This window comes from Podarcis erhardii (genome assembly GCF_964252035.2).
Source record: "Podarcis erhardii genome assembly, chromosome: 5".
NCBI lineage: Eukaryota > Metazoa > Chordata > Lepidosauria > Squamata > Lacertidae > Podarcis > Podarcis erhardii.
In genome coordinates, this window is record NC_138509.1 from 2,519,983 (window position 1) to 2,541,967 (window position 21,985).

At 42.0% G+C, this 21,985-nt stretch overlaps 1 protein-coding gene across 1 annotated transcript in view; it reads right to left on the bottom strand.

The window, feature by feature from the left end:
- Positions 1-15,713, bottom strand: part of PPARA (peroxisome proliferator activated receptor alpha) — a 29,185-nt gene extending 13,472 nt beyond the window's left edge. Inside the window, exons 1-3 of the mRNA XM_081861404.1 lie at positions 15,568-15,713; positions 2,648-2,896; positions 1,877-2,037 (exon numbers count right to left, since the gene is read on the bottom strand). Coding sequence (XP_081717530.1) covers positions 1,877-2,037; positions 2,648-2,885 — 399 coding nt within the window. The 5' untranslated portion in view covers positions 2,886-2,896; positions 15,568-15,713. The remainder of the gene's footprint in view (positions 1-1,876; positions 2,038-2,647; positions 2,897-15,567) is intronic.
- Between the last annotated feature and the right edge of the window lie 6,272 nt (positions 15,714-21,985).

Sequence of the window (21,985 nt, forward strand, 5' to 3'; positions counted from 1 at the left end):
GTGCTATTGCCCCAACTCCATTATTTTCATTGCCATGATCCTAAACTTTGTTGAAGGGAAACTCCCCACCGAAGTAGAAATCATATATCGAACAGATGGAAAGCTCTTCAATCTGAGCAGGCTGAAAGCAAAGAGTAAGGTTACCGTAACTTCCATCATAGAACTTCAGTATGCTGATGACAACGTAGTGTGCGCACGCTCAGAGGATGACCTCCACACCATCCTAAATATCTTTGCAGAAGCTTACAAAAAGCTTCGCCTATCACTCAACATCCAAAAAAATCAAAGTGCTGCACCAGCAAGTACAAAATAACCCCTCTGCAGTGCCACAAATCCAACGCAATGGTGTAACGTTGGAAAATGTTGATCACTTCGCCTACCTATCTTTCCACAAGGGTATCGCCTGAGCTCAGCGAGTGCGCCTTTCTCCCAATTGAAGGGCAGAGTGTTTGAGATTCACAAGAAAACCAAAATGCTTGTTTACAAAGCTATTGTACTGCCAACCTTACTATATGCTTGTGAAACATGGACCACTTATAAATGCCATCTTCAACTCCTCGAAAGATTCCATCAGTGGTTTCTCCGAAAAATTTTACACATCACTTGGGAAGACAGGCGAACTTGTATCAGCATACTGGAAGAAGCAAAGATCACCAGTGTTGAAGCAATGATTCTTCAACATCAACTTTGTTGAACGGATCATGTTGTGCAGATGCCTGATGATCGTCTTCCAAAGCAACTACTCTATTTTGAACTTAAAAATGGAAAGCGTAATGCTGGTGGTCAACAAAAGAGGTGTAAAGACTCTCTCAAGGCAAATCTAAAATAATGTAGTATAAACACTGACAACTGGGAAACACTGGCCTGCGAGCGCTCCAGTTGGAGAACAGCCTTTACCAAAGGTGTCATGGGCTTTGAAGACACTCGAACTCAGTACGCAAGGGAGAAACATGCTAAGAGGGAGGCACGCCTTGCAAATCCACACCGTGATCAACTCCCGCCTGGAAACCAATGTCCCCACTGTGGAAGTATGTGTGGATCCAGAATTGGCCTCCACAGTCACTTACGGACTCACTGTTAAAACCGTGTTCATGGGAGACAATCTTACTCGGCTACGAGTGATTGCCAAAGAAGAAGAGGAGGAGGAGGAGGAGGAGGACATTGTAGTCCACAACCTCTAGGGTGCACCAGGTTGGAGAAGGATAACCCAGAGCATCAGAGGCTATCCCTCAATCCACACTTAAGCACATTCCTGCCCAAACCCATTACAGTTGTGCTCAGGTATGAACAAACTGAGGAATGCCGAGTCTTACTAAAGCTGAAGCCATTGTCCAATTTACAAAATGGTCAAATAAAACCATTCTCAAAACATCAAACAAAAGCCTGGTTTATGAGCAAAGTAGTTATAAACTTATTCCAGACTATTTTCAGTAATGTAATTTTCTGACTGAATTGTATATAGTAAAACAACATAGTTTTGTGCCCTGCTGCACAGGAAAAGGTAGTTTCCATCTTAAATCATAGTTTACATTTAAGTTGTAATACCAAAAAACTTCATGTAAAAAAATGACACACTATACTTTGAAGCAAAATTAATTAGAAGTAAGGCACATGGGTGTCAATAGAGTTTGTTTCCAAGTAATCATGCTTGGAAACTTACAGCACATTCTCCCCATATCTCAGAAGCTAGCTTTACTGAATTCAAAGGGGCTTACTCCCAGGTAAATGGAGCTAGGACTGCTAACTTCACAAAGGACTTCTCAATAAGATCCAACTACTAATTTCTAGATTAAAAAAAAACTTTTATTCAACAGCTCTAAAGTAATTAATTTGCTATTCTGGAATATCGTTATGCAGAGAATATTGTGGACAGTACCTTACAACCTTCACAAGCATGGACTCCATAATGGTAGCCTGAAGCTTTATCTCCACATATTCTACATTCAATATTTAACGATGCACTTGGCAGTTCATCTTTGCTACCCGAAACTGTGGAAAAATTCACAGACGAGGGACTGGATGCTGGCGAGAGAGAGTCTGAAAGTTAAAAAAACAGTTAGCAAATACTAACAGCAAACTCAGGTGACTGAAAGCCTATAAGTTTGGAAGCTAAACAAGACAACTCAAAATATTTGAGAGGCACCTATTTAAGCAAAAGAATATATATCTGTGAATTAAAAGAAATTACTATTTTCCAACTGCATGACAGGAACCTGTGAGAAAATATGGAATTCTGATGGCAGCTGAACTTATAGAGGATGGGTGGGTGGAGTATGGAAGAAAAAGGTTCTAATAAATAATAGACAAGCACACTGTATTGTGTCTACCAGTCAAGTTTATGGCTGAGCGTGCCTGTCCCATCTTGGCAACCCCAGTTTAAGCCGGGGAGTTCTAAACAGAAGAGGCAAGAGATGAGCAACGAGAGCAAACAGTCTCTTGGGCATGGTGGGGTTTTTTTGCAGGTCCCTTGGGGGTACTGGTGGACACATGATGACCCCTGGTTTACACAAATCCCAAATCATGTTTCAGAAATATAGCAAACCAAGTATTTCAAATTGTATTAGGTGTCATAAGGGTACATAAAAGGTTGCTGCCATACATTAAAACAAAATCTGATTAAATCCATTCTAGATAATAACATTCTTACCTGTGATGATTGATCCATCAGACCCAGCTCCATTTCCCAGTGACTGGAAGTCTGTTACACTTAATGCTCCTGAACTATCCCCACTTATAGATTGTGAGAGCTCTTGTATGGAATCCATATCTTGTAAGAATTCTTCGGATAAAGGACTACCAAGATCCTCATCCTTTAAGGGAAGGAGGGGGCAAAGCTGGCTTTCTGTGTCCACCATTTCGGTGAAGCAAAGTATGTCGCTCAGCATTTATTAGGCGTCTGAAAGCAAAACAAATATCTTAGCAAGGTAAGATGAGCCACTTATTTGCCATATTTGTATGATTCCCTCTCAAAATACCCAGGGATGTAGCTTATAGCATCAATGGTGCAAACCACGTTCAAATTTTCCGTATTTCCGTATTTCCCAGTGTATAAGACGACCCCCAACTTTTCCAGTTAAAATATAGAGTTTGGGATATACTCGCCGTATAAGACTACCCCTCTTCCAACGCATGACAGGTTAAGAACGGACCTCTGGAACAAATTAAGTTCTTAACCCGAGGTACCACTGTATTCACATGTTGCTTTTTCATAGAAGTGAAAAGCAGGACAGCAAGTCATGGACTCAACATTCCTATGGAATGCCTACCCAAGCCCCCCCCCCGGGGGGGGGCTTGAATACAATAAAAGATAAAGGGACCACTGACCATTAGGTCCAGTCGTGACCGACTCTGGGGTTGCGGCGCTCATCTTGCTTTGTTGGCCAAGGGAGCCGACGTACAGCTTCCGGGTCATGTGGCCAGCATGACTAAGCCGCTTCTGGCAAACCAGAGCAGCGCACAGAAATGCTGTTTACCTTCCCGCCGGAACGGTACCTATTTATCCACTTGCACTTTGATGTGCTTTCAAACTGCTAGGTTGGCAGGAGCAGGGACCGAGCAACGGGAGCTCACCCCGTCGCGGGGATTCGAACCGCCAAACTTCTGATCAGCAAGTCCTAGGCTCTGTGGTTTAACCCACAGCGCCACCTGTGTCCCACTGAATACAATACAATACAATAGCAATGCAGCAGAAAAATGGCAGGCACCAGAACATACCTGTGAAAAATGCAAACCAAAGCTCATTTTAAATTTTTTTGAATATTTTAAATGGCTGTTTTAAACTGATTTTACCATTAAGTTTATTGTTTTATCTCTCTGTAAACCACTTTGAGGGTTTTAAAATATATAATCAAGTGGTGTACAATTTTTAGAAATGGAAATAAATAAAAAGATAAAAAATGCCTGGGGGAAAGGAAAAAAATAGTCTAGTCAAGTCATGGGTTCATGTTTGCAAGTTCAATCACAGTCGTAAACTAGCATTATATATTTTTCATTTATTTAATAAATTTGTACACCACTCTTCATTTGTAATATCAAGGCAGTTCGCAACATAAAAATACAATATAAAAAACACAAAATACATATAGGTAGCCGTGTTGGTCTGCCATAGTCAAAACAAAAAAATTCCTTCCAGTAGCACCTTAAAGACCAACTAAGTCAGTTCTTGGTATGAGCTTTCGTGTGCATGCACACTTCTTCAGATACACTGAAACAGAAGTTTCCAGACCTTTCTATATAGTGAGAAGGTGGGGAGGGGTATTACTCAGAAGGGTGGTAGGAATGGGTGATTGGCAGATAGCTGTGATGAGCCTGTTGACGACTCTTAACGACTGCAATAGGTCTTACAGGAGGAAGCAAGGGGTGAAAAGGTGAAAAATGGCTTTGTCATGTATAATGAGATAAGAATCCTAGGTCTTTGTTCAGGCCAGGTTTTTCCATTGTTTTAAGTTTGGTGATAAGTTGTAATTCAGCAGCTTCTCTTTCCAGTCTATTTCTGAAATTCCTTTGTAGTAAAACAGCTACTTTGAGATCTTGTATAGAATGTCCTGGGAAAATAAGAAAATAACAGAACACCTCTAGTCATCACATACAGCTCCCAAGTTAAAACAGTACAACGCATCATCAGAGATCTACAACCTCTCCTGGACAATGACAGTTCTCTTTCTCAAGCTCTGGGAGGAAGACCTTTCATTGCCTACAGACAGCCACCCAGTCTTAAACAACTCCTAACCCACAATAATACTACAACCAGACCTAACACAGACACTGGCACCAGAGCCTGTAATAAACCCAGATGCCAACTTTGCTGCCACATACACCCGGACAACACCATTACTGGCCCCAACAACATCACACATACCATTTCGGGACTATTTAATTGCTCATCGTCTAACATTGTGTATGCCATAAAATGCCAACAGTGTCCTTCAGCTCTCTATATTGGACAAACAGGCCAGACCTTACGCCAAAGAATAAACGGACATAAATCGGACATCAGGAATCACAAGACAGAGAAACCAGTAGGAGAACACTTCAATCTCCCAGGACATTCTATACAAGATCTCAAAGTAGCTGTTTTACTACAAAGGAATTTCAGAAATAGACTGGAAAGAGAAGCTGCTGAATTACAACTTATCACCAAACTTAAAACAATGGAAAAACCTGGCCTGAACAAAGACCTAGGATTCTTATCTCATTATACATGACAAAGCCATTTTTCACCTTTTCACCCCTTGCTTCCTCCTGTAAGACCTATTGCAGTCGTTAAGAGTCGTCAACAGGCTCATCACAGCTATCTGCCAATCACCCATTCCTACCACCCTTCTGAGTAATACCCCTCCCCACCTTCTCACTATATAGAAAGGTCTGGAAACTTCTGTTTCAGTGTATCTGAAGAAGTGTGCATGCACACGAAAGCTCATACCAAGAACTGACTTAGTTGGTCTTTAAGGTGCTACTGGAAGGAATTTTTTTGTTTTGACAAAATACATAGTAAAAATTAAACATGTCATGGGGGATGTTTCCCCACCCACACAGGGCTCTAAATTGCATATAAATATGTAACTAACATTTTGGAGGTGATATCAGAATTCTCAACACTGCTACCATATCTTGGGATCTGAGATAACCGATCTCCCATAAAACATCTCCCCTCCCCAAGAATTGCTGTACTGCCTGGCATTCTCACAAGTGCTTGTAGGTGTGCGCTTACATTTCTTGGTAAAGGATTGACAGTTCAAGAATCAAGCTAGCTTTCAATGGCAAACTTGTGCATCATCATCATCATCATCATCATCAGCTGGACCAGATCAACAGCCCAGCTGTTCCAGCATCTTGTTCTTGCAGTGGCCAACCAGATGCCTGTGGAAAACCCACCTTCCATTTCTAACAACTGATATTCAGAAGCATGCTGCCTTCAAGAATAGCCATGATGACTATGCTCCATGCCCAACAGCCACTGGTAGCCTTATCCCCCATAACTTTGTCTAATAATCTTTTAAAGCTATCCAGATTGGTATTCCAGATCATCTTTCCTCACTGCACTGCTATCTACTCTGCCAGCTACTCTGTTAGGGAGTTGGACATGTTAAATCTCTTTCATTCTGTCAGATAAGAAAAATATTTTTTTTTCCATCGAAATAGTTTAGTTCTCATTAATTATTATGAAATGTCCAAGCAAATAATTTTACATAGAGAAAATGGAATGCACATGCAGCAGTAAGGAAGTGTGAATGTTGCACATATAAACAAATAGGCAAGGAGGGACAAAATAAATAGCAAATAAATAGATCCATTCATAGTTTTTTTGTGCTAGGAGTCTTTTGTTGGTGGGGAAAGGTAGTACAGGATTAAGAAAAAAATGTAAAGGAACTCACCACCATAAAGTGGGGGCAGGCAGAGAGAAGGAAGACAATGCTTAAATCCAAGATCCGCCCCCCCCAAAAAACATTCTCTGGTGATTCACGGTGTGTCTCATTTTTATTATGGAATGGTCTTTTAAATCCACAGGCTGCACTGCTCTGGCAGCCAGAACCACCCAGAGTCATATCTCTTTGGAGTTGTTTTCAACCCTCTAATCTCATGTTCCAATAAAGAAAGATTACCAACTGTCCTTGAAAGAGTAGTTAAATATTCACTTCTCATTTAGGACTTTTGACCTCAAGACAACACCACCAGCTTCAACAATAATTCAAGTGCAGAATACTGTGTGATCACGCCACGTGTCCAGCCCCCCCCCCTCTCTCCTGTATCTGTTATGTTATAACTGCATTGGTCTTTACAAACCATGATTTAGCCTTCAAACTATGCTGAATCTCAGGTTTATGCAGATTCTCTATTTAGAGATAATCTTTTAGAACTCTGCCCTGCTCTCGGTTTTATTTCATTTTTCTTACTTGACTACTTTGCAAAACAGTTATTGAACTCTTGCCAGTTTTGTACAATTCTACCTCTTATGTATTCTCAAAGATACTCAACAGCACAATGCTACTTGGTCTCCAATTAATACTTTAGCCTTGTTTTTACTAGTAGTATGGCTCAATAAGGGCACCATTTGGGAAAACTTGAATGCAAAATTGAGATATGAAATACAGTATAGACACATTGCTTCCCAGCAAACTATGCTAAAGTTTCTTAAATAATGATTCTATAGAAAACTTAAAATTAATTGGAGAGCTATAATCATATGCAATGAGAATTTAAGGGGGGAAAGGGAAAACAGAGGGGGTGGAGGGAGTCATTAAATGCAAATTTGGATTGGATATGTATAAACAAAAGAAAAATGCTGTTATTTTGAAACTTGAAAAAGAAAATATTAAAAAGGAAAAAAAACTTGTAATCCATACAGAAGTATAGTAAGCAATTCCATCCACAGTCACAGTTTTCTATGCTGCCTCTGCTGAATCCACAGCGCTAGAGGCAAGTCATTGTTTTCATTGCCTCTTCAGCAGTAGGAAGCACAGTAACAGAAATTCCATCCAAGATTCTCTCCAGGCGTGCCTTTTGTTTATTTGGACTGTACCATAGTTTCTAGCTACACAATAATGTATCACATGCTACATTTTCTTGTGAACTCAAACCCAGAAGAAGATCATTTAGGAAACCAGTATCATGACTTCACAGCATAACATCTGAACGAAATGTTAGTACACTCTGACTTTTTTTATTTAGCAATTAAATATGTACAGCAATTTTTCCAGTCCTAGATAAGTGTCTTACCTCATCAATATCCAGCACAACCAATGCTTATTATTCCTATTCACAGCAAAACTTAAATTTCCTTCAGTTCAATTTATTTCTCCCACTCCCGTTAATTTTCTCTCTCAGCTGTTTTCCTCCTCTCCTGCCTAAGAAGGCCAGTGAACTCCTCCAGCCCCCCCACCCCCCCACCCCCCAGCTCTTCCTGCATCTGCACAGCTGCAGCCTCCACACCATCTGTAGCCCCAGCCCCATTCATTACAAAATACAAACAGACCACAATTATTTACAAGTTGAAAAGCTACAGTGAAACTAACATCTGTTTGCGGAAGAAACTGCACAAGAATGAATTCTTCCTCTGGGCTGAAGAGAAAAACGATACTATGTCCTTTCACTGGTAATTCTTTCTTGCTTTTACTGCCAATGCATTGCATCACTCAGTGTTACAATACAATATCGGGAAAGCATACACATACTTAATACAACAACTCATATCAGCGTCTTCTTCCTTGTTTGGTTATACACTTTATACACTTTATACATGAACACGTTTTCTGCTGCATTTTCTCAGTAGTCGACTTGCATGTTTTGGCAACACAGAGGGAGGGAGGGAGGGAGGGAGGGAGGGAGTCGAGTCTTACTAGCAAATGCTCTCCTCTTCATCCCCTCACCTGTATTTATGTACAGTGGTACCTCGGGTTACATACGCTTCAGGTTACAGACTCCACTAACCCAGAAATAGTACCTCGGGTTAAGAACTTTGCTTCAGGATGAGAACAGAAATCGTGCTCTGGTGGTACGGCGGCAGCGGGAGAACCCATTAGCTAAAATGGTGCTTCAGGTTAAGAACTGTTTCAGGTTAAGAACAGACCTCTGGAACGAATTAAGTACGTAACCAGAGGTACCACTGTATACAGAACAGTGGAAGTTAAGTTAAAATAGCTCATAAAGGTTTTCAAGACTATGACCTATTCAACATATATCTACTTCAATAAATACTGTAGCTTTATTTCTTTTTTATTTAAGTATTTATAAACCACACATTCATAGGAAACATAACAAGGACAGGGCCATCTTACCCATAGGCACTAGCGGTGTGGGGCACCCGGGCGCGGGCTCTCAGGGGCTCCAGGCTGAGAGTCTGGGGCAGAGATTTGGAGTCTGGGGATTGGGAAGTGCTGACAGCTGCTGCCGAGTGGAGCAGAGCCTGTCAGAGCACCACAGCTCTTCTGCTGCGGGCGAGTGAGGCGCTGTGGCAGCCAGCCGGCTCCACCCTCCTGCCGCCTGGGATTGGTGGGCTGTTGAGAGGCCTGCCCAGCGCATGCTGCTCACACGAGGCACCTGGCTTCGCTCAGTCGCTGCCACCGCTGCCACCTCGGGTTTGACTGTTGTTGCACTGGGCTCTGCTTGCACACACCCCAGGTGCCCGGCCCCGCTCTGCTGCTGCCTTGGGCTTCTCTGTTGCTGCTAAGGCAGCTGGCCAGGCCAGCTCTGCGTGCCTCACCAGCCCACCCTAAAAAAGGTCAACAACTCTGGGCAACCTGGGGGGAGAGGGCGCCAGGCGGATCTTTGCACCCTGGGGTCGCATATGCTTAAGATGGCCCTTAACAAGGTAGTATATAACATAAACCTTAATATAACAGCATCTGCAAAAATATAAGTACCATGTCAATATAACTTGGTTGGGGGGAGGGAATCAAATTCCAAATGCTAGTTTGAGAAATAGTTGTTAGGACCCTAAAGGAAAGCAGGTAAGGAGTTCCACAGGACAGGGTCTGCCACACTAAAGGATCACTCTTGCTAAAAGCTGGCTGAACTTCAGGGGCATGGAGGACCACCAAAAGTGGCCCATCAAAAGATTTCTGTGATCCCAAGGAACCAGGCAGCTCTTAAGGTACTTTGGAGGCAAACTGTTTAGGGCAGGCATAAGCAAAATCGGTCCTTCAAATGTTTTAGGACTAGAACTCCCACCATCCCTGACCACTGGTCTTGCTAGCTAGGGCTGATGGGAGTTGTAATCCCAAAACATCTGGAGGGCCAAGTTTGCTTATGCCTGGTTTAGGGCTTTGGGACTTAACACAAGAACCTTGACCCTTTCAAATCAGCAACCAGTGGAGTTTTCCCAGCAAAAGAGTTAACATTTTGCCAGTAACCTGTTCCAGTGAGCAGTCTGGCCACCGCACTGCACACTAGCTGCATCTTCTAGACCCCATACAAAGGCACACATGAAGCACATTCCACTAATCAAGTACTGATATCATCTGAAGTAATTATATTCCGTAATTAGTAGCTCCTGCACTAATTATTTACTTTTTTGTTTTAATAAAATTATTCATATTTACAAACACATTAAATACTCCTGAAAACAAAGTTGTAGGATACCCTACATACTAACCTCTCTCTCCTTAGAATCATAGAATCATAGAGTTGGAAGAGACCACAAGGGCCATCGAGTCACTCCTGACATATGGTTGTCAAGCCTCTGCTTAAAGACCTCCAAAGAAGGAGACTCCACCACACTCCTTGGCAGCAAATTCCACTGTCGAACAGCTCTTACTGTCAGGAAGTTCTTCCTAATGTTTAGGTGGAATCTTCTTGTAGTTTGGATCCATTGCTCCGTGTCCGCTTCTCTGGAGCAGCAGAAAACAACCTTTCTCCCTCCTCTATGTGACATCCTTTTATATATTTGAACATGGCTATCATATCACCCCTTAACCTCCTCTTCTCCAGGCTAAACATGCCCAGCTCCCTTAGCCGTTCCTCATAAGGCATCGTTTCCAGGCCTTTAACCATTTTGGTTGCCCTCCTCTGGACACGTTCCAGTTTGTCAGTGTCCTTCTTGAACTGTGGTGCCCAGAACTGGACACAGTACTCTAGGTGAGGTCTGACCAGAGCAGAATACAGTGGCACTATTACTTCCCTTGATCTAGATGCAATACTCCTATTGATGCAGCCCAGAATTGCATTGGCTTTTTTAGCTGCCGCGTCACACTGTTGGCTCATGTCAAGTTTGTGGTCAACCAAGACTCCTAGATCCTTTTCACATGTACTGCTCTCAAGCCAGGTGTCACCCATCTTGTATTTGTCCCTCTCATTTTTTTTGCCCAAGTGCAATACTTTACATTTCTCCCTGTTAAAATTCATCTTGTTTGTTTTGGCCCAGTTCTCTAATCTGTCAAGGTCGTTTTGAAGTGTGATCCTGTCCTCTGGGGTGTTAGCCACCCCTCCCAGTTTGGTGTCATCTGCAAATTTGATCAGGATGCCCTTGAGTCCATCATCCAAGTCGTTGATAAAGATGTTGAATAAGACCGGGCCCAAGACAGAACCCTGTGGCACCCCACTAGTCACTCTTCTCCAGGATGAAGAGGAACCATTGATGAGCACCCTTTGGGTTCGGTCAGTCAGCCAGTTACAAATCCACTGAGTGGTAGCATAGTCAAGACCGCATTTTACCAGCTTCTTTACAAGAATATCATGGGGCACCTTGTCAAATGCCTTGCTGAAATCAAGGTAGGCTACATCCACTGCGTTCCCTTCATCTACCAGGCTTGTAATTCTGTCAAAAAACGAAATCAGGTTAGTCTGACATGACTTATATTTCAGAAATCCATGCTGACTATTGGTGATCACAGCATTCCTTTCTAGGTGCTCACAGACTGTTTGCTTAATGATCTGCTCCAGAATCTTCCCTGGTATTGATGTCAGACTGACTGGGCGGTAATTATTTGGGTCCTCTCTTTTCCCCTTTTTGAAAATAGGGACAACATTTGCCCTCCTCCAGTCTGCCGGGACTTCGCCTGTTCTCCAGGAATTCTCGAAGATGACTGCCAGTGGTTCTGAGATCACATCTGCCAGTTCTTTTAATACTCTTGGATGCAGTTCATCTGGCCCTGGAGACTTGAATACATCTAAACTAGCCAAGTATTCTTGTACTATCTCCTTAGTTATTCTGGGCTGTGTTTCCTCTGCTGAACCATTTGATCCAAATTCTTCAGGTCGGGCATTGTTTTCTTTATTGGAGAAGACTGAGGCAAAGAAGGCATTGAGGAGTTCAGCCCTTTCTGTGTCCCCTGTTTGCATTTCACCATCTTCTCCTCTGAGTGATCCCACTGTTTCTTTGTTCTTCCTTTTGCTACGAACATACCCATAAAAGCCTTTTTTGTTGCTTTTAACCTCTCTAGCAAGCCTGAGTTCATTCTGTGCTTTAGCTTTTCTGACTTTGTGTCTACACATGCTGGCTATTTGTTTGAATTCCTCTTTGGTGGTTTCCCCCCTTTTCCATTTTTTGTACACATCCTTTTTTAATCTTAACTCAGTTAAAAGTTCTTTAGATAGCCACCCTGGCTTCTTTAGGCACCTTCCATGTTTCCGTCTCATTGGTATTGCCTGAAGTTGTGCTTTTACTATCTCCCTCTTAACAAACTCCCAGCCATCATGAACTCCCTTTCCTTTTAATATTACTGTCCATGGGATCTCACCCAGCACTTCCCTAAGTTTTATGAAGTCGGCTTTCTTAAAGTCAAGAAATTGAGTCCTAGTATGCTTGGTTGCTCCTTTCCGCTGTATAGTAAACTTCAGAAGAGCATGATCACTCGCGCCTTAATTCCCTGCATTTCCCATCATCCCAGGAAAGCCTATTACAGTGGTGCCTCGCAAGACTAAATTAATCCGTTCCGCGAGTCTCTTCGTCTAGCGGTTTTTTCGTCTTGCGAAGCACCCCTATTAGCGGCTTAGCGCTATTAGCAGCTTAGCGGCTTAGCAGCTAAGCGGCTATTAGCGGCTTAGAAAAAGAGGGGGAAAACTCACAGGACTCGTCTTGCGAAGCACCTCAAAAGACGGAAAACTCTTTCGTCTAGCGAGTTTTTCGTCTTGTGAGGCATTCGTCTTGCGGGGCACCACTGTACACATCCTGACATCATAAGTAAGCTCCAGAGTAGTGGCTATAGCCCCAGCAGCCGTCCGTCCCTGGCCAGTTTCTGCATCCCCAAATGCCACTCTCTCAGATTTAAGGATATCCTTAGACAATTCACAAGCCCAGTTGCCAGTTCTTAAAATGCAAACATACAGGCTCCTCCTATCTGTAACTGATACAGGCTCCTTGATCTTCTACAAGGATAAAAGAGAGATGTAGTAGCACTTTACTCATCAAAAATATAAAATGCATTAAGATTAGATCTTCTAAACTAGTAAAATAAATACAACAGAATTCTATAATGCATTATTAATTTAATATTATGCTGCTGTAATGCTATTTATAGGCACAGGACAGATAAGAAAATGTAGAAGTCTACATTTTTTCATTAAGAAGGAACACACAGTAACATCATTCTCCAACACCCAGGGGGAAAAAATCCCCCAGAAGGTGAGGAGTAGAAACCCGTGAGAGGGAATTACTTTGAGCATCCAGTCTCTGATTCTAAGCTGAAATGACTAGATAGCTACATTCAGTGGCGTAGCATGGGGGGTGCAGGGCCGGCCGCACCGAGCACAACATCTGGGGGTTAGGGTTAGGGGGCGCAAATCCATGGGTTAGGGGGCGCAAATCCACGGGTTAGGGGGCGCAAATTACTTGCCTTGCCCCGGGTGCTGACAACCCACGCTACGCCACTGGCTACATTAGTCTCTAACTCTAAGACTTGTGAAATACCACTGCTATCCTAAATCATGTCATTTCCACAGCTAGACATTGCTATTTATCGAGACTTGCAATGTGCCATTCTTTCCCATAGACCTGGGTGGTGTACCTTCTCAGACCAAGTGGGCTGCAAGAGTACACTGACATAGAATTTGTGTGCCAGCACTGAATTAAATTTCCATATCGTTAATTAAAGTATTGACAATATAATATTAGTTAATATACACGACTAATATATTATATTAAATAGATAATTAAATACACCTTTAATAAATGTAATATAGTTAATTATTAAACAAATTTAATATACACAATTGGGATGAGTACCTGACAGATTGATACCGGTAGAAGCACAAGACAGAAATGCAGGAGAACTCAGGATCGGAATGTGTGTGAGAATCTGACTGCTGAAATCCCACCCAGAGAAGATACAAGTGCAGGGAAAGGGAATCAAAGCATCCTCCAAACAACTGACTTCCCAGTCAAGGAGGAGTTGGTACATTTTGGAAAGAGTTTTCATTTAGGAGTTGACCAAATCTGTTTCCAATCTAGATGTTTCTGTCGCAAACCCCCTTTTTAATCTATTTTGAATGTTTCAAATAGTTGATAATATTGGAACCAATCCACTATCTGTTCTCTTATCTCTTCAAAGCTTTTCAGCTTTAGTTCATATTATATTCCGGTAGTAGTTTTGGATCCAAATAAGGCTTTGCATGTATTACTACACCACTTTTTATCAAATTATTAGAAGAGATAAAGTCTAGTCCCAGTCTCTTATTTGATAAAACTCTTTTATGGTTTTTTTGCAATGTGGGCCTCTCGCAGGCATATTATGTCATGTTTTTGTTTTTCTAAAACATGTGCCACCCTGTTTCTCTTTGCTTTTTCGTTAAGTCCATTCACATTCCATGTGATAATTTTGAGATCCATACTTTATTATAAATTATGACACCTGACACATTAAGTCCTTTCACAGCTACTGAGTGAGCAGTGCTCAAAATTGGGATAGGAAAGCTAGGCGCCAACCTGGAACCTGGGTTGTGGGTGCCAAAACACAATGTGTAAATACATTTCTTCCCTGCAGATCTCCCCGCTCGCTTCGTCCTTTTTTCTTACTTGTTGGAAGCTGCCTGGGTCTGGTTTTGTCTGACCTCAGGCAGCGATTCTCAAGCCTCAGCAGCAGAGGGCTGCTCCTGGTGGCCGTGGGGGACAGCAGCAAAGGTGGCAGCAGGATGCTGATGGCCTCGGCAAGAGGTGCTGGGGGTGCTGCCAAGGAAAGGAGCCGTTTGGGTTCAGAGCATCATCAGCGCTGCAAATGTGGAGCTGCTTGTTTGGCTGCTCCAACTTCGTAGGCAGCTCTGGCAGCTTCTGCACTTCAGCATCAGCACCACCATGGCTCCAAAGAACCCCGTCACTCTTTCACCCCACAAGGCAGCAGCAGGAGAGCTCCTGCTGCCGGCTCCTCTCCCCTTCCTCCTATTCTCTCTCTGTCTGGTGAAGCTCCCCCCTCCCTCCCCTTCTTCCGCATCTCCAACGTGGGGAGAAGACTCTAAGGCCAGGGGGAATCAGCTGGCTTCCGCAGTATTGGAGAATAGAAAGAAGGGAACAGAATGAGGAAGCTTCACGCTGAAGTGCAGAAGCTTCTAGAGCTGCTTAAGAAGTTGGAGCAGCCAAATGAACAGCTCCACATTTGCAGCACTGATGAAGCTCTGAGTGGCAGCCCCAAACAGCTCCTCTCCTCGGCAGCATCCCATCAGCACTTCTCCTCAGCAGCAGAGGAGACCCTTCAAGAGTTGCTGCCTAGGATGTTTCGGCACATGCGTCTTCTGGTACCGTGCTACCCTGTCAATCAGGCAAGGCAGTACAGCAGCAAAAGAGGCATGTATTTTGGTGCCCTGATGCCCCACAGACCAACTGACTGGTGTGGTATTGCCAGGGGGAGATGTTAGGCACCAAACAATGGCGCCTGGACATCTGCACTGCCTCCCAAAAGGTCAGCTGCCAGTCAAAATTAGATGGGCTAATTTTGAACGCTGTGAGTGAGCCAACAACAAAATAAGAATTGAACTCTTGAGCTGATGTGAAACAAAACAGACCAGGAGTTATGATATTATAAAAAATACTATTTTGTCAACTTACACCTATTCAAGCAAGAATATCTGTAATAGTTTCTTTCCACAGTGCCTTAAAGAAATCAGAGTGGTTTGCATAATATACAAAATGCTAATTTTACTTACCATTTACAATAGATTCTTGGAAAACTAGAAACAAAAACTGTATCCATAATATGTTTCCCTTCCATTTTCTTGGCAGACTTGATTGTTGTTAGATTCACCATGAATTCTGGATTTCTAGTGTTTTCACTTAAAAAGAAAAAGAGTACTACATAAGATAAACAGAACATGGAAAGGGGGCTCTTAAATGCAGCTAAGGCACATGCAAACTTCCGCAAGTCTGTTGCCCCCTCCCCCAAACTTTAATAAGGTATGTCTATTACTATCCAATCTAGCAACTGCACTTTCCAAAAATCTAATCAGCAGGTAAATTATTAGTCCCATATATTAAGATCTATACAAGCAGATACTAGATATCAAGAACAAGCCTGGTTTTATCAATTTGCCCAAGGCTTCTGTCTAGGTATCTTTAATGTTAGCTCTCTGAGCAAAGTGCAGACTTCAAAGCTCTTTGGGACTACAGCGCAAGACACATAAATTTTTTACAAAGATTTCAACTATATCTTGAATATTGCATAATTCATGCTTAAGCAGTGCATTAAAAGTTGTGCTCTAAGCTGCTGTTTTCTTTCCATTTTTAACTTTTGCTAAATATCTTCAAGATTTATGTGCATGAGATCACTATTATTTCCTCCTGTCAGCTCTCCTGCAAGGGAGCCTAGAAAAGCTTTTCTATTTCAGAGGACCCTGCCCCTTCCAGGTAGATCTTCTCTCAACCTTTTATGTCCATACCAAAAAGTTTTATTTGTTTAATTTATGTGACTCATATTGCTGCAACTGAATAAATATCCCAGCCTTTTCTTACATTTTCTCCTATGTATACTATTTCTAAGGTTGCCATTTCCACCCTTAGACTTCGTCCCGTGAATTTAACAGTCCGGCTCACACAAAAAACTAAGAAAATGAAATATTTCGTGGCATGGAGAAAAAGTTATGAGGAAAAAACCATCAGCTTAATTTCTATATGCCAGGCTGCTGCTAAATGCATAGGACTAGGGCCAAGAAAAGAAGTGGCAACCAAAGCAAAAGTCCACATTCAGAATCAAATTTGGGAAAAGATTAGATTAGCGATCTTGGTGAATGGAAATTACACAGTGGCCAAGAATGAAAATTAACAATGAAAATTAACAAAAATGACTGATTATCGACTTTAAGGTATTATTATGCTTAGGTGCAACCACCCAAATATCCAATGCAGCATAATTTTGTTGTGTTTTAACTACACAGTTACTTGCCCCAGGCTTAAGAGATAGCAGTATGTGATACAAACTAAAATAATTATATTTCTAAAAAGAGTGCGTTTTCTGACACCTTAAAGATTAATATCCTAGATGATCTAAATTAGCATATTTAGTTTACCTGTAATTAGGTTATTTTACATTTATTTAGTTTTTAAAAAGCTAAAAACTTTTGAAATATCAGACCAAGCTTGCCTAATACTGTATTTGGAATTGGTAGCCATGGTGAGAACAATATATAATGAAGAAAAGTAAAGCTTGTTATAACTATGCTATTAACTATGCCAGTGGCTTTCAGCCAGTGTGCCTTGGCACCCTGGGGTGCTTTGAATGATGGTTAATAATAATAATAATAATAATAATAATAAATAATTTATTATTTATACCCCGCCCATCTGGCTGGGTTTCCCCAAACACTCTGGGCAGCTTCCAACCGACTGTTAAAAACACAATACCGCATTAAACATTAAAAACTTCCCTACACAGGGCTGCCTTTGGATGTCTTTGAAAAGTAAGATAGTTGCTTATTTCCTCCTCTAATGCCCTCTTGCATCTCTGCCTCCCAAAGGCTTGCACAGCTGTTTGTTGCAGCAGCCCTGGCTACAAGCTCCCCAGGGGAATGGTGTCTCTGGGGCTGGCCAGGGGGTGCTTCCCAGGCCCCTGTGGGGCAATGTGAGGAGGCCCCTCTCTTTGGGGCAGGTGCGAGGGCAGCAGCAGCAGCTGCTCAGAGGACTCTCCAGGAGAGGGAAGAGGAGAACACTCCAAAAGGGAAGGTGTTTGAAAAAGGGTGAGAGGCTGTCAGCTCTGCAGCCAAGGGGTCAAATAGCGGGGCTCCTGAGCCCCACTGGGGTGCCACAGAAAGAATGTAAGTTGGTCAAGGGAGCAGTGGACTCAAATAGGTTGAAAACGACTGAACTAAGCTATTAACTAGAAGCTGTCAGCATGCGACAGTGGCCACACCCTGGGAATGGCTTCAACAGGCTGGCTAAACCAGGTGAGGGTAGCCAGTGGGTCTCAAACCCTCAGTGAGTTACAGACTTCCCCCGCATGTGAAGACAGGCTCCAGCAGATTGAGTGGACAAGACCAAGAGTGGGTCCAATAGTCAAGAAAGCGGATTCTGCACACACTGTAGAGGTAAGTGAGGGGCAGATGGGGCTCATCAACCTGGGAAGGGAGCCCAACTAGGAGAAGGAAAATTCTGGTCCTAAGCCTCTGCCACCTTGTGGCTATACTCACGGTAAACCATGAGGAAGAAACCATACCTGCTGCCTCTTTGGGAGAATAAAAGGCTTAGGAGTAAACCCTACATAAACCCGGACAAGACAATTGGGTGGCGTCTTGTGCACCTCCTTCTGGCAACTCCTGCAGCCAAGCTGATGCCAAACATCTTGCTCTGCTTTCCTTTGGACCCCATCAGCAGGGCTGAGAGGGTCTTGTTACCTGGCACTCAACTGTGTAACTGACCTTAAGGTGGTCATTCTTAAACAAAGCAATTTGAAAGAGTAACACTTTGCATTGACCAGAATAATACTTTGCATTGAAGTGGACTGTAGACAACAGAAGCTTATGTCATGAGCAAGAATAAATTTGTTTAAGATGATATCCTACAACTTAATAAAAAGATTCCTTCCAGCAGCACCTTAGAGACCAACTAAGTTTGTTACTGGTATGAGCTTTTGTGCGCATGCACACTTCTTCAGATGCACACGAAAGCTCATACCAATAACAAACTTAGTTGATCTCCAAGGTGCTACTGGAAGGAATTTTTTTATTTTGTTTCGACTACGGCAGACCTATCTGTTATCCTACAGCTTAGTTGAATATCACCCAGTCTTTAAGATGCCACAAGACTCTTCGTTGCTTTTGCTGCCACATAAGCTACCCATCTGGAAATAGTTACATTTCTAAAGCTGAAATTGTGCAACAAAACTATATTTATGTCACCTACAAATACCCACAGTCCTGAGAACCACAATTACTTATGTTCATACATTTCTCCAGTTGGACTCTTCCACCCTTTATAAGTCTCAATTACAGAAAATAGCTTTCACAATGAATATTCATCATACACAAATCCCTGTTTCAGTTTCATATATTTTAACATCACTCTATCAACCAACCAACCAACCATACACTTTATCAAAGTCACAGCTAACCTTAGAAGACACAACAGAAAAACTCTGCAACATATAGGAAATATAATTAAAAACCTTATTCCTGTCAGAAATTCTAACAAGCTGTGCAATAGGTCTTCCAATTTGCTGTTTTACTTCTCTGTGGAAATATTAACAGCATTCTACAAGTCAAAAGTCTCACAATTGTAGTAAAAGATTAAGGATAATTACATTCCTTGTTTCTGCTGGTGTTATGTACACAAAAACAATACCATGCCTTTGCAGTATCAGTAACACCCCTAGGGTAGGCGCTTCATTTACATACATTAAAATGCTCATTTTAAAATGAATACACACCTAGTCACAAGAGGCCTAAATTTAAAAATGACCTGAATAAATACTATCTCTTACACACCCATCCCAAAGGGGAAAAAAACAAATGGAAACTTAGGCTTAATGGATGAGAGCAAAAGCTGGAAGGTATACGAGTCTGAATAAGTAACAGACAATTCTTACATTTAAATTAACTCCTACAACAAATTAAAGAAAATATTTGAAACATTACTTTCATTTACTTGCTACAACAAGCTTTTAATTTCTCCACAACTAATCTTTCCATGTTTGATTTAAATCTCAACAGGTAAATTAAAACAGATTAATAAAGTGTATTTTGTGGCAAAGTTTCCCATCTAGAATTACATCAAAACAACCCATCACATTTGGGCTAATAAAACTCTTGTGATGGGGGGGGGGAATCCAACCTGATAAGGCAGCCATTGTTACCCATGAGGACACCAGACGTGCAATGCTGGTCCACAGCTACATTTATTCCAATGCAAAAACTTTGAAATTCACATTATATTAATGAAAAAGGCAAGGGTGAAAAAGTAACAAATAGTTAATGTTTAAAAGTAAAGCAAGCAGGTTTAACATAATCTATCCACACAAATCCTCCATTCCAAAATCCCTACCTCCATCTTATTACTGCAGCAATGCAGGGCACAAGTAACTTGGCAAGATTCCTCCTCCCACGTCCCATGATAACTATGCCATGCTTTCCCAAAATGGAAAGTGGGGGAGGGGAAGGAGAGAAGGAATATCCTATGTACTTGGATCATAGAAAGCAGGAGAGTCACCAAGGTCAGTCACCCAAATGCACTTTGCTAACATAAGATGAACAATATGCCTCTGAACACAGAAAGATCACCAAGGAAAGTGTTGTTGCCACATGTTTAAACTTATAATTAGATGCTTTTGCAGGCCAATCTTTCTAGCGTTCACCTGGAAATAAATAATCCCACTAAAATGATGGAGCAGTATTCATTATTATGCATTGTACAGCACAAGTTCAAGTATAGTATAGTATAGTATAGTATAGTATAGTATAGTATAGTATAGTATAGTACAGTGGTACCTCAGGTTAAGTACTTAATTTGTTCCGGTAGTCCGTACTTAACCTGAAACTGTTCTTAACCTGAAGCACCACTTTAGCTAATAGGGCCTCCTGCTGCCACTGCGCCGCCGGAGCACGATTTCTGTTCTAAACCTGAAGCAAAGTTACTAACCTGAAGCACTATTTCTGGGTTAGCGGAGTCTGTAACCTGAAGCGTATGCAACCTGAAGCGTATGTAACCCGAGGTACCACTGTATAGTATAGTATAGTCTAGTCTAGTCTAGTCTAGTCTAGTCTAGTCTAGTCATACCTTGGGATAAATACGCTTCAGGATAATTATTTTCGGGTTGCGCTCTGCAGAGACCCAGAAGTAACGGAGCGCGTTACTTCCGGGTTTCGCCGCTTGCGCATGTGCAGACGGTCAAAATGACGTCACGTGCATGTGCGGAAGCGGCGAAATGCAACCCGTGCACGGGCAGTCGCATCTTATTTACTGTTCAGGATGCGAACAGGGCTCTGGAACGGATCCCGTTTGCATCCTGAGGTACCACTGTATAGTATAGTATAGTATAGTATAGTATAGTATAGTATAGTATAGTATAGTATAGTATAGTATAATGTATTTCACCTACAAAGTGTAGTTACAACCTACTAAGGTGTTATACTAACTCCAGTTATGAGTTGAAGGCTGGGTATAAGTGTCAGCTTACAACTGATAATTCAGATAAAATGGTAATTTTGTCTAGTCTGCCACCTAAAAGCCATTTGCCAGAAATACTACATTTTTATAAAATAAATTATATTCATCAATCCACCCAGGAGCAACTAGCCTCCTGCTTTGTGGGTATGGATAGCTTCCAACTATTGTTTATGTCAGGGACACAACTGTTCTGCCCTCGTCTCAAGGATAACACTACCACCCATCCAAGACAACATAATCAACCCACCTATGTTGGTGTGCATATGACCCACATCCAAAACCAAAGAAATACTTCACATATTCAACACAAAGAATTACCACCTAAATTGTGATGGCAGCTTCTTACAAGATCTTTCTTTTGCGCCAACCTCTATGTTACTCTGTTATAGATATTTTAAGGCCCTTTATGTCAGAATTCACAGGCAGTTTCTTTTGAAACACCCCAGCCTTTGGTTAGGATACAGGGCGCAGTCTACCAACACAAAGTCCAAGAGTGTGATAAAATGCAATGACATCACCCCAGCCTGAGCTTTTGATTCACAAGAATTGATACAGATCATCGTTCCCCACGTCATCTTGAAGAGGAGTTCTGTGAAACTCAATTGTTTACATAATCCTCAAATAATCTAGCCAATAAAATATGTAAGATACTGGTTTTGCTAGCCTATCACATTGGTACTGCACCCTTCCTTTAATGAGTTCAGGGCGGCATACACAAATGTAGGTTGCCATACTTTATCCTCACAACAAGCATGCCAGGCTGGTTAGGCCAGGAGGGAGCAATGGGCCCAAGGTCACTGGCTGAGTTTCAGAGCTGAGCAGGGATTTGAACTGTGACCCCTTGATTCCTGAGACCAGGAAGAAGGTGGGGTGGGGAAAATCCACACTTTTATCACCACTAATCCCTGCATAACTTGCACATAGCTCTGAAGACTTTTTAAAAGTTTGAAATAAATAATAATTGCTAAGAGATCT